Raw genomic sequence first — 12,917 nt, forward strand, 5'->3', positions numbered from 1 at the left:
AGAGGGAAAGTGAGAAAGCAAGTCACCAGGTTTGGGACTTGAACCATGGTCGGCCATGTAGGAGTGTCCGGCACCTTAACCACCATGCCACCCATAGGTCCTCCATAAAAACTTTTTTAAAAAAAAGAATACTTATTTAATTTTATTTATTATTATTTTTTAATTTAAAATGTTTTAAACCCAACCAGAATCCAGGACTCAAACGGCAGTCAGCTATGTGGGAGTCCAGTGCCTTAACCAACCTGCCACCTCCTGGCCCCATGAAAACTCTTGTTCTGGCTAGTTCAGCAACTTTGGAGTTCGAACCACCCGTGGTTGAGAACTGCCACATAAAAAGATTTCTTTGAGAGAGATTTTTGCTATAGAGCGTGTGTGCTCACTGGAGAGACAGAGAGACACAGTGAGAATCACTCCCCAGGGGGGATGGCCACACCACAATCCCTTCTGCTCCGTCCTCTCCTCTCTGCACTCAGCATGAGTGTCAAGCCACCAGGTCTGGGCCTCGAGCCACATTCAACCACGTGGGAGTCCAGTGCCTTAACCACTACGCCACCTCCTGGCCCCTAAAACTATATCCTTACCGAGGCCGGCTCAGTGGCTCACTGGTCAGGGGTGACCATGATGGTTACCCTAGTTCGAAGCCCTGGTCTGGTCAGACAGACATGTCTGCTCCCCAGACACGCCCAAGTGCCCAAGATCCTACGGCTGAGAACTGGAGGAAGGGGATTGCGGCAGGACCCCGGCCTGAGGCAGGGGCGTCTCTCCCTCTCCCCCTCTCCCCCTCTCTCCCTCTCTCCCTCTCTCTCGCACTCGCATGCACTCTACCATAAATAAAATCATTCCTTTGCTTCAACTTCTGGTGTGGTTGTAAGAATGAGATGAGCGGCACGAGGAGGCGCCTCGTAGAGTGAGTGTCACCCAGGAGCTGTCCCCGTGTCACCTGCAGGTGATGGAGTTTTACTGCCAGTCCTGCGAGACCGCCATGTGTCGTGAGTGCACTGAGGGGGAGCACGCGGAGCACCCCACGGTCCCGCTCAGGGACGTGGTGGAGCAGCACAAGGCCTCTCTCCAGGTCCAGCTGGACGCCGTCAACAAAAGGTGCGTCCCCTCCCCGCCTCGGGTGGCATCCGTCCTGGGGCCTGGCCTCAGGGTCTTGCCCAGCGCAGCACCGGCTTCCATTACCCTGTGGCTTGGTCCCCCCGGCCATGGGCCTAGTCGTCCACTAGCGTGAGGAAGTGGCCCCTGCCCCTTGATAAAATCTGGCCTGCCCTGAGCAGCGGGGGCATTTCTGTCTCAGTACTTCAGTGTGATCAAATGAGTGAAAGTACTTCCAGAATGTTCTCCGATTTCTGGAGTTCCTGCCTGAAAGCAGGCCCTTAGGAGACTTGTCTGAGCTGTGGGTTTGGACACGTGTCCAGGCCCAGCGTGTGGGTAGTCACGGCTTCTCTCCGAGCCTGCAGTGTGGCCTCGAGCAGCCGTGAGTGCTCGGTTTTCTCCTTTCTTGCTTGCTTCCTGGCTTTCTTTGGCGTGGAGATGAAGAATCGGAGTAGCTGAGTGGGGCGTGAGTGCACCACCGAAAGGCAGACTGAATAAATCTAGTCACCAACCATCCTGGGATGACAAAGGTGGTCATTCTGTACTCATTCACCGTCAGGAGACATTCCCAGGGAACTCCGAGTGTGGGTCAGATTTTTATGTGGTTGGGAAAAGAGATGAAGTTACGTATTTAGAACAGTGACTCTCAGCTGGGGTGACTGTGTCCCCCAGGGACCTTTGGCCATCTTGAGACATTTTGGTGTCACGGCCATGCATGGAAGAGGACAGGGCAGTCCCTGCGATGGAGAACAAGCAGTCTGGCTATGATGGTTTTCCAAGGCTGCGGCACCCCTGTCGGGTCAGCTATTAACAGGGGCTGATGGAAGGGAGACCGAAACAGACCTGGACCCCGTCTCCTCCCAAGGGCATCCCTACGTCCTCTTTCCCGGTCTCTTCTTTGGCTCTTCCTTTTTAAAGATGATGAAAGGCACAGAGAACATTTTTCACAAAGTGTGGCATTGGGGTGGATGGGGGACTGTCTCCGGTTGCTGCTGCTGATCTGTCACTGCCCCCAGGCTCCCGGAAATAGACTCCGCTCTGCAGTTCATCTCCGAGATCATCCACCAGCTGACGGCCCAGAAGGCCAGCATCGTGGACGACATCCACGCCACCTTCGATGAGCTGCAGAAGACGCTGAACGTGCGTAAGAGCGTGCTGCTCATGGAGCTGGAGGTCAACTACGGCCTCAAACACAAGGTAGGCCGCGCAGTCCCCGCCCAGCAGGGCTCCAGCGCTCTGCCCCCCACCGGCTTAGCCGGCCTCTTTCTGAAGTTTATTTTATTTATTTATTTATTTATTGCTATAGGGCATGCATTCAGGAGAGAGCGAGAGAGAGGGAAAGTGAGAGTTCGCCCCCAGGGAGGATGGCCACACCGAAATCCCTTCTCCATTCTCCTCTCCAGATTTTGGGCACGCACACGCAAGTGCCTGGTGTGATTTTCAAGCCCTCAGTCGGCCTTGAATTGCATAGTTGGCCTGTGGGACAGCACCACCTGCTGCCCCGTAAGGTTTTTTTATTTATTTCTTCTGTGACTGCCGTAAGGTGCAGTCGGGCCATGGGGCCAGTGCACAGGCCACAAAAGAACTTACCAGAATCTCAGTTTATTAGGGTTCGAGCAAGAGTACTGAGTAAGCGTACTGAACGAGAGTATTCAGACTGAGACTTGAACAGGTTCACTCCTCGTAGCAGAGAGGATCTCTTTTTAAAGTTCTTTTCTTGTCTTTTCTTTTTTTGGAGAGGTTTTAGCTATAGGGCATGTGTGCTCACGGGAAAGACAGAGAGACAGAAAGCGAGAAATCACCCCCCCAGGGGGGATGTCCACGCCACAATCCCTTCTCCTTCATTCTCCTCTCGGGATCTTGGGCAAGCACGCACACGCACCCGGGGTGAGTTTTAAGCCACCGGGTCCGGGACGTGAACAGCGGTCAACTACGTGGGAGTCCAGCGACATAGCCATTATGCTAGCTGCTGGTCCCCCCAGCATGACTTTTAAGAACCATCGGAGCTGGCAGGTGGCATGGTGGTTAAGATGCTGAATTCCCACATGGCTGACCACAGTTTGAGTCCCAGACCTGGTGACTTGCTGTCTCACTTTCTCTGGTTATTGCACATCCCCTGTAGCAAATTAAGAAAAAGAGATAAAATTAAATAATTCTTTTTTTAAAATAATAATGTTAAATAAAACAATTTTTTTGTGTTTTTTCTTTTCTTTTTCTTTTTTTTGGAGAGGTATTATCTACTGGGCGCGTGCACTCGCCAGAGAGACAGAGAGAGACATAGAGACAGAAAGCGAGAAATCGCCCCCCCCCAGGGGGGATGGTCATGCCGTAATCCCTTCCCCTCCATTCTCTCGGAATCTTGGGCACACACGCACACGCGCCCAGCATGAGTTTAAGCCACTGGGTCTGGGACTCAAACCATGGTCGACTACATGGGAGTTCAGTGACATAACCATTATGTTAACTGTTGGTCCCAAATAAAACAATTTTTTAAAAAGAATGTTAAAAAAAAAATAAGAATCGTAGAGTCGGCCATGTGTGATCCAATCCCATCACACTATCTGCTGGCCCCTCTTTAAAGTTCTGGTCGTAGCCGGGAGGGTAACGACACTTCTCTAAGCTTGGTTGAGATGGGGGTAGTTTCTCAGGAATTTGGGGTGTTATCAACAATAGATGATGGCTAGAGGTGGCACCAAGGGGACCCAAGTAATCTTTTCTCTGGGGTGGCATTTGTTTCTCGTGTTGTAAATGCTCTTCTTGGGGTTTATCCTGGGCCCCTTCTGTAGTCCTGAGTTAGAAAATAGTGTTTTCTGGGACCAGCAGTTAGCGTAATGGCTATGTCGCTGGTCTCCCATGTAGTTGACCGCGGTTCAAGTCCCGGACCCAGTGGCTTAAACTCACGCCGGGCGTGTGTGCGTGCGTGCCCAAGATCCCGAGAGGAGAATGGAGGAGAAGGGATTGTGGCATGGCCATACCCCCTGGGGGGGATTTCTCACTTTCTGTCTCTGTCTCTCTCTGTCTTTCTGGTGAGCGCACATGCCCTATAGCAAAAACCTCTCCCCCTCAAAAAAAAAAAAAAAAAAAAAAGTCCTTACTTATTTTCTTGAGTAAGGCTCATTCTGGGCCCTCTATATTTTTTTAAAAATAATTATTTATTTAATTGTATGTTTATTATTAGTAGTAGTATTTTTCCCAATTTGCTACAGGGCACACATGCTCACCAGAGACAGACAGGAAGAGGAAGAGAGGAAAGTGGGAAAGCAAGCCCCCAGGTCCGGGCGGGACTCGAACCGTGTCAGCCATGTGGGAGTCCAGTGCTTTAACTACCACACCCCCTGCTGGTGCCTATTTTTTTTTCTCTCGCTCTCTCTTTTTGGAGAGGTTTTTGCTGTAGGGTGTGTGTGCTCGCCAGACAGACAGAGAGAGAGAGAGTTTCAAGTTGCCGACTCCAGGACTCAACCACAGTCAAGCACATGGGAGCCCGAGACGTCACTGTCATCTGCTGGGCCCGGTGCCCTCTGTTAACCTGAGCAAGGTTACATGTTTGCTCAGGCCCTCTCCACAGTGACTGAGAGGCAGCTCCCCAGCAGCTGGTCGCCCCAGCAGGTGACTCCCTGACCTCCCTTTCCCACTTCAGCCAGCCCTGGATCAGGGCATGGGTGCGCCCGGTTTATTCGCAGGATGTGCTCCCACTCTAAGAGCAGCTAACCGGACCAGCGGGTCCTTAAATACATTCAGCGATTTTTTTGGTCCTTTCCTGTTTTCAGCAAATATCTGCTCTGATTCTGTGACCTCGAAGTCTGGGCTTATAATTTTGACAGGTGAGGAGGCGGTGGCATGGTGGTTAAGGGCACTGGACTCCCATATGGCCAACCATGGTTCACGTCCCAGACCTGGTGGGTTGCTTTCTCGCTTTCCCTCTCTCTCTTTCACTCTGTCTCTCTCTGGTCAAATTATAAATATATAAATAAATATAGTTAAATAAAACAATGCTTAAAAAGAAGAAGGCGAGGCCGAGTACAATGCAGTGCTCTCAGGATTTGGAGGTACACCGGGTTGTTTTTCTTCCCTAATTACAATGCACAACAGGCTCCTCATGGCCCTCACCCACCCCGACCTGTTCCTCAACTTCCAAGCCGAACCCGAGGGCAGCCCTGGTTGCCTCTGCCAGTCCGCTTGCAGAGCCGGGAGGACAAGCTGCCCAGAGTCTCAGGGGTGGAGCGTTCTCATGTGTTTGGTTTCTGTCCTTTTAGCTGGTGGCTGGTGACAGGGAGCTTTGGGCCCTAGGGAACACCTCTGTCAGTGACTACTTATTTCCCAGGCCAGCTGCAGCTCGCTCTGTCGGCCTCTACCGCAGACGGCGACGCCAGTGTGGGTGTGGGGAACCTGGGTGGGGCTGGCGGTGCTGGGTTTTCCATTAGAACCTGCTCCTGGTGGACCCCCTCCCCACCCGGCCACGCCTCTGCGGCAGGTGCAGACCCAGTTACCGGCCCGGAAGCGCTCACCCCGCTTTCCCCGCAGGTGCTGCAGTCGCAGCTGGACACCCTGCTGCAGGGCCAGGAGAGCATTAAAAGCTGCAGCAGCTTCACGGCGCAGGCCCTGAACCATGGCACGGAGACCGAGGTGCTGCTGGTGAAGAAGCAGATGAGCGAGAAGCTGAGCGAGCTGGCCGGCCAGGACTTCCCCCTGCACCCCCGCGAGAACGACCAGCTGGACTTCATCGTGGAAACCGAGGGGCTCAAGAAGTCCATCCACAACCTGGGCACCATCCTGACCACCAACGCCGTGGCCTCGGAGACGGTGGCCACGGGCGAGGGGCTGCGGCAGACCATCATCGGGCAGCCCATGTCCGTCACCATCACCACCAAGGACAAGGACGGGGAGCTGTGCAAGACGGGCAACGCCTACATCACGGCCGAGCTGAGCACGCCCGACGGCAGCGTGGCCGACGGCGAGATCCTGGACAACAAGAACGGCACCTACGAGTTCCTCTACACCGTCCAGAAGGAGGGCGACTTCACCCTGTCGCTCCGACTCTACGACCAGCACATCCGCGGCAGCCCGTTCAAGCTCAAGGTCATCCGGTCGGCGGACGTGTCTCCCACCACCGAGGGCGTGAAGAGGCGCGTGAAGTCCCCGGGGAGCGGCCACGTCAAGCAGAAGGCGGTGAAGAGGCCCGCCAGCATGTACAGCACCGGCAAGCGAAAAGAGAACCCCATCGAGGACGATCTCATCTTCCGAGTGGGTAAGGAGAGGCCTGGGGGAGCCGGGCTCTGCGGGGAGCAAGGGGGCTGGCGGGCGGGAGTCGGCACCTAAGGGGTGGGCAAGGGCGGTGGTGCTGCCAGTGTGGGCACCTGCAGCCCCTGGAAGGGAGGGCGGGTAGAAACTCAGAGAAGTGGGTGGTACCGGGGTTCAGGCGGGACAGAGCAGGTGAGCCAAGAGGTTTGGGGGTTGACAGCCCGTCCCCTGCCTGATTTATTGCTGCTCACTTCCACCCCGTCGTAGAAAACAAATATCAATGACAGAGCTTGATTATGTAAAGGAAACATTTTTCCAGAGGGTGCACCCACTCTCTTGGAGAGAGCCGGAGAAAGTGGGGAGGAGAAAGCATCCCGTGGGGAGGGTCACAGCCAGCCGTGGGCCTTCTCGTTTCCCCGCCCTTGGGAATCTCGGCCACGCACACACACTCACCTGGGCCGGGACTCAAACCCTGCTGTGGGTCTTGTGGGATCCAACGGCCTTTAACCACCAGGCCACAGGCTGGTCAATAAGTCTTAAGGGGGGAAAAAAGACTCTACATTTTGGTTCGTATCCAAAAGTAGCTGGCAGTCTGCTCTCTGGCTTTTGGTTCCTTCCGACATTGCAGTATCTATAAAAGAGTGGCTCCTGGGACCAGCAGGTGGCGTCATGGTTACGTTACTGGACTCCCAACTAGTCGACCACAGTTCAAGTCCCAAGCCCGATAGCTTAAAACTCATGCCGGGCATGTGTGCGTGCATGCCCAAGATCCCGAGAGGGCAATGGAGGAGAAGGGATTGCGGCGTGACCAGGGGGTGATTTCTCCTTTCTGTCTCTCTGGCAAGCACAGGTACTCTATAGCAAAAATCTCTCTTTTAAAAAGAGGAGTGGTTCCCTGCACATTAGCTGACATGCAGCGACACAGTTCTGTGGTTCAGGTAAATGGGGGAGCCCTTATCCTAAATGAACAAAGGTTATCTTCACTGCAGAATTTCTGAGAACCTTTAGAGCCTGCTGCGGGGTCTCTGAGGCAGGGAGGGCTAGCAGGTAGCTCTTCCAAGCTTCCCTGACCACAGGCCTGTCTCCGTGGACCCCCTCGGGAAGCTCGGACGTCCCTCCGTGGCTTGTACTTGAGCAGAGCTGCGTTATGTCGCTAACTCGGCCGGCCCTTGCTGAGCCGGGGTGTGATGGCCGCTGGGGCATCGGGCAGGGAAGCCGCCACGTCCCCGGCCTAGGGTGCAGAGGCTGCACCCCGCCCCCGCAGAGGGGCCAGTGGACGCGGGACCCGAGCCTCCCAGGTCAGCTGCTCCAGTTCCACCGCTTACTCGAGCCTTGGCCAATCGTCCATAAAACGAGAGAGAAAGTGCGAAGGTGTCAGTCTTGGGGCTGTTGGAAGTTCCACATCCCAACGTGTGGGCGGAGCCCGGAACTGCGAAGGGACTTAGGGTCTACCTGCTGCTTCCCCTCCTTTCCTTGCCTTGCCTTCTTTTTTCCTTTTTTTCTTTTTAGAGAGTTTTCTTTGTTTGTTTTTTGCTTGGTATAGAGCACGTGCAGTCGTCAGGAGAGCGATAGAAAGCATGAAATCACCCTCCAGAGGCCACGCTGCAATCCCTTCTCCTCCATTCCCTCCTCTCCGGGGTTTTATGCATCCGCGCACATGCATCCCGTGAGTTTTTTGGTTTTTTTTAGGGAGAGATTTTTGTGCTATAGGGCACATGTGCTCACCAGAGAGACAGAGACAGAAAGCAAGGCATCATCCCCCAGGAGGGATGGCCACGCTGCAATCCCGTCTCCTTCTAGGATCTTGGACACACACACGTGCCCGGAGTGAGTTTTAAGCTTTGGGTCTGGGACTCGAACCGCAGTTGACCATGTGGGAGTAGAGTGACATAATCATGTCTTCTCTGCCTCCCTCCCCTCTCCCTGCAGCGACCCCAGGCCACTTGTCCAGGCGGTGGGCAGGGTGAGGCCAGGTCCTCCTGGCCTGCTGAGCAGCCAGTGTACCCCTTTTGGATCCTGTTTCCTCCTCTTTAACCAAGGGGACGAAATAGCACCTCCCTCAGCAGGCTGCTGGGGGTGACATGAGAGAACTCCGACCGCCTTGGCATGGCACCTTGGCAAGGCGCCTATGCCCAGTGAATGCAGCCGAGACTTCGCTGTGTGGTTATTACTATGCGTCATTATTGCCAAGCCTGATGCCCATGTGCGGAGAGACATGTGTCCCTCCAAGGTGTCCCGCCTCCCCCAGGATGGAGGCTGAACCGTGGCATCGGGTCTGAGTCCCCAGCTCTGAAATGTTGTTTCAGTGACCCCGGCCCCGGCCGAAAGGTGTTTAGATGTCTCCATGTTTGTAGAGCGCTTAGAATAGTACCTGGCATATACCGTGTTGTGCGAGTTTAGTAATGAAATGAAAATGCAGGTGCTGTCTTAATTTGCTAAGGCGACAGCAGGGACATTCCAGTTGAGGTTGCTGGGTCATAGGGCACCTCTTTATTTTTTTGTTTTCTTCTTAGGTTTTTCCCATAGGGAGCATGGGTTCACCAGAGACAGACAGAGAGACAGTGAGAGGGAAAGTGAGAAATCAACCCCCCCCCTCACCCCCGGAGGGGATGGCCACTCACAATCCCTTCTCCTGGGATTTTGGGCACACGCACACACATGCACACACACACATCCACCACGATTTTCAAGGCACCAGGTCCAGGACTCAAACTCACAATCCCTTCTCCTGGGATTTTGGGCACACGCACACACATGCACACACACACATCCACCACGATTTTCAAGGCACCAGGTCCAGGACTCAAACTGTGGTCAGCCATGTGGGAGTTAGGGTTACCTTAACCACCAAGTCACTTGCTACCTGCTGGCCCTGGTAGTTCTATTTTAAATTGTTTGAAGACCCTCTGTACTGTTCCTTCATGGCTGTTCTTTTGTTTTTAATCAAATAATTTTTTAAAATTTTATTTATTTCACCTTGACCAGAGAGAGAGAGAGAGAGAGAGAAAGCGAGAAAAGCAAGCCACCAGGTCCAGGACTTGAACTACGGTTGGCCATGTGGAAGTCTAGCACCCTTAACCACCATGCCACCTGCAGGCCCCAATGGCTGTTCTAATTTACCTTCCCACTAGGTGGTGCCAGGGTTTCCTTTTCTCTACATCTTCAACAATCTTTGTTATGTTTTGCCTTTTTAATGACGGCCCTCCTAACAAGTGTGAGGTGATTCTCACTGTGGTTTTAACTCGTGTTTCCCGAATGGTTAGTGATGGCATTTTAAAAATAACGTTTGGCCGTGTACACGTACCGTGTTGAGAAATGCCCATTCAAGTCTTCACCTTTTTTGCTAGAGCATACGTGCTCTCCTCACTAGAGTGTGACAGAGAGGAGAAAGCATCCCACTTGAGGCACGGTCATGCCATCCTCCTCCATGTCATCCTTTCGGGATTTTGAGCACGCACACACATGTTGCTGGTGTTTTCCTCGAGCTGCCGGGTCCAAGGTTCTAACCGTGCAGCCAGCCATGGGGACCATCATGCCACCAGTTTGCCCTGCCCAGTTTTTAATCAGGTTATTTTCTTTATTATTATTATTTTTTTTTTTTAAGAGAGACTTTCGCTATAGGGTGTGTGCACGCTCCAGAGAGACAGAAAGTGAAAAATCATGTCCCAGGGGGATGGCCACGCCTAACCCTTCTCCATTCTCCTCGGGATTTTGGGCACACACGTACATGCACCTGGCATGAGTTCTAGGCCGCCGGATGTGAGACTCAAACTGCAGTTGACTCCGTGAGAGTCCAGCGACATAACCATTATGCCATCTGCTGGTCCCATAGGGTTATTTATTTTCTTGCCATTGCAGTGTTTGAGTTCTTTATATATTTGGCTGTTAACCCCTTATGAGACGTATGGTTTGCAAATATTGGTGTAGTCCGTTTCATGGACTCCGCTCCAGCGACTGCTTCCTTGGCTGTACGGCTTTTTAGTGTGACATTGTCCCAGCTGTTTATTTTGGCTTTGTGACCCAAACACATCGTTGCGCACACCACTGTCGTGAGAGCTTTTCCCTCTGTTTCCTTCATGTTTTCTGGTGTTAGGACTCACATTTAAGTGTTTATTTTGAGTTGGTTTTGTAGGTGGTGTGGGTTGAGGGTTTAATTTCGTTCTTCTGCATGTGGACATCCAGTTTTCTCAGCACCATGTTTTGACAAGACAGCCATTTCTCCGCTGTGTGTTCTTGGCATCTTCATTGAAAATCAGCTAACTAGGGGCCAGCAGGTGGCATGGACTCCCGCATGACTCGTGGTTCGAGTCCTGGACCTGCTGATGTGCTTTCTCACTTTCTCTGTTTTTCTCTGTCTCTCTCTGGTCAAATTAAAGAAATAATAATAATAATAAAATAAATAATTCTTTAAAAAGAACCAGGTCCAGGACTTGAACTACGGTTGGCCATGTGGAAGTCTAGCACCCTTAACCACCATGCCACCTGCAGGCCCCAATGGCTGTTCTAATTTACCTTCCCACTAGGTGGTGCCAGGGTTTCCTTTTCTCTACATCTTCAACAATCTTTGTTATGTTTTGCCTTTTTAATGACGGCCCTCCTAACAAGTGTGAGGTGATTCTCACTGTGGTTTTAACTCGTGTTTCCCGAATGGTTAGTGATGGCATTTTAAAAATAACGTTTGGCCGTGTACACGTACCGTGTTGAGAAATGCCCATTCAAGTCTTCACCTTTTTTGCTAGAGCATACGTGCTCTCCTCACTAGAGTGTGACAGAGAGGAGAAAGCATCCCACTTGAGGCACGGTCATGCCATCCTCCTCCATGTCATCCTTTCGGGATTTTGAGCACGCACACACATGTTGCTGGTGTTTTCCTCGAGCTGCCGGGTCCAAGGTTCTAACCGTGCAGCCAGCCATGGGGACCATCATGCCACCAGTTTGCCCTGCCCAGTTTTTAATCAGGTTATTTTCTTTATTATTATTATTTTTTTTTTTTTAAGAGAGACTTTCGCTATAGGGTGTGTGCACGCTCCAGAGAGACAGAAAGTGAAAAATCATGTCCCAGGGGGATGGCCACGCCTAACCCTTCTCCATTCTCCTCGGGATTTTGGGCACACACGTACATGCACCTGGCATGAGTTCTAGGCCGCCGGATGTGAGACTCAAACTGCAGTTGACTCCGTGAGAGTCCAGCGACATAACCATTATGCCATCTGCTGGTCCCATAGGGTTATTTATTTTCTTGCCATTGCAGTGTTTGAGTTCTTTATATATTTGGCTGTTAACCCCTTATGAGACGTATGGTTTGCAAATATTGGTGTAGTCCGTTTCATGGACTCCGCTCCAGCGACTGCTTCCTTGGCTGTACGGCTTTTTAGTGTGACATTGTCCCAGCTGTTTATTTTGGCTTTGTGACCCAAACACATCGTTGCGCACACCACTGTCGTGAGAGCTTTTCCCTCTGTTTCCTTCATGTTTTCTGGTGTTAGGACTCACATTTAAGTGTTTATTTTGAGTTGGTTTTGTAGGTGGTGTGGGTTGAGGGTTTAATTTCGTTCTTCTGCATGTGGACATCCAGTTTTCTCAGCACCATGTTTTGACAAGACAGCCATTTCTCCGCTGTGTGTTCTTGGCATCTTCATTGAAAATCAGCTAACTAGGGGCCAGCAGGTGGCATGGACTCCCGCATGACTCGTGGTTCGAGTCCTGGACCTGCTGATGTGCTTTCTCACTTTCTCTGTTTTTCTCTGTCTCTCTCTGGTCAAATTAAAGAAATAATAATAATAATAAAATAAATAATTCTTTAAAAAGAAAAGCAATTAACTGTAAACGTGTAGATTTATTTCAGGACTCTGTTCTGTGCCGTTGGTCTGTGTGTCTGTCTGTATGCCGGTGCCACGTCGTTTTGATTGTTACTGATTTGAAGTTGATTTTGAAATGAGATAATGTGATAGCTCCAGGTTTGTTCTTTGTGTTCAGATTTGCTTTGGTCATTTGGGGGTTTTTGTGGTGCCCTATGAATTTCAGGACTGTCTTTTCTATTTCTGTAGAAAAATGTCATGGTGGGAGGTAAGCTGGTTGAATAGTGGCTAAGGGGGCTGAGTCGCACATGGCTGAGTGCGGGTTTGAATCCTGGACCTGGTGGCTTGGAAAACCCACCACAGCTGTGTGCTCATGTCCTCCAGGGAGAATGGGCAGGGACTGCAGTGTGGCCATCTCCCTGGGGGTGCTCACTCACTGTCTGTCTCTCTGCACTTCTCTGTGGTTCTCTCTGGGGTGCATAGGTACCCTCTAGCAAAATGAAAAACCAAAAAACGTTATTGGGATTTTCAAAGAGATTGCATTGAAGCTATAATCTCTTGGGGATCATTCAGACATTTAAATAAAATAAATTCTGGGACCAGCAGTTAGCATAATGGCTATGTCACTGGACTCCCATGTAGTTGACCGTGGTTCAAGTCCCGGACCCAGTGGCTTAAACTCACTCCGGGCGCGTGTGTGTGCGTGCCCAAGATCCCGAGAGGAGAATGGAGGAGAAGGGATTGTGGTGTGGCCATCCCCCCTGGGAGGGTGATTTCTCGCTTCCT

The 12,917-nt window shown here is 51.7% G+C and overlaps 1 protein-coding gene across 1 annotated transcript in view; it reads left to right on the top strand.

Moving 5' to 3' along the window:
* TRIM2 (tripartite motif containing 2) overlaps window positions 1-12,917 on the top strand; it is a gene marked incomplete at its 5' end in the record, with an annotated part of 59,331 nt that overhangs the window by 14,359 nt on the left and 32,055 nt on the right. The window contains 3 exon segments of the mRNA XM_014588518.1: window positions 947-1,098; window positions 2,112-2,292; window positions 5,617-6,340. Of these exon segments, the coding sequence (XP_014444004.1) occupies window positions 947-1,098; window positions 2,112-2,292; window positions 5,617-6,340 (1,057 nt within the window).

The sequence above is a fragment of the Tupaia chinensis genome, unplaced genomic scaffold, assembly GCF_000334495.1.
Source record: "Tupaia chinensis unplaced genomic scaffold, TupChi_1.0 Scaffold000283_2, whole genome shotgun sequence".
In the NCBI taxonomy this organism is placed as follows: domain Eukaryota; kingdom Metazoa; phylum Chordata; class Mammalia; order Scandentia; family Tupaiidae; genus Tupaia; species Tupaia belangeri.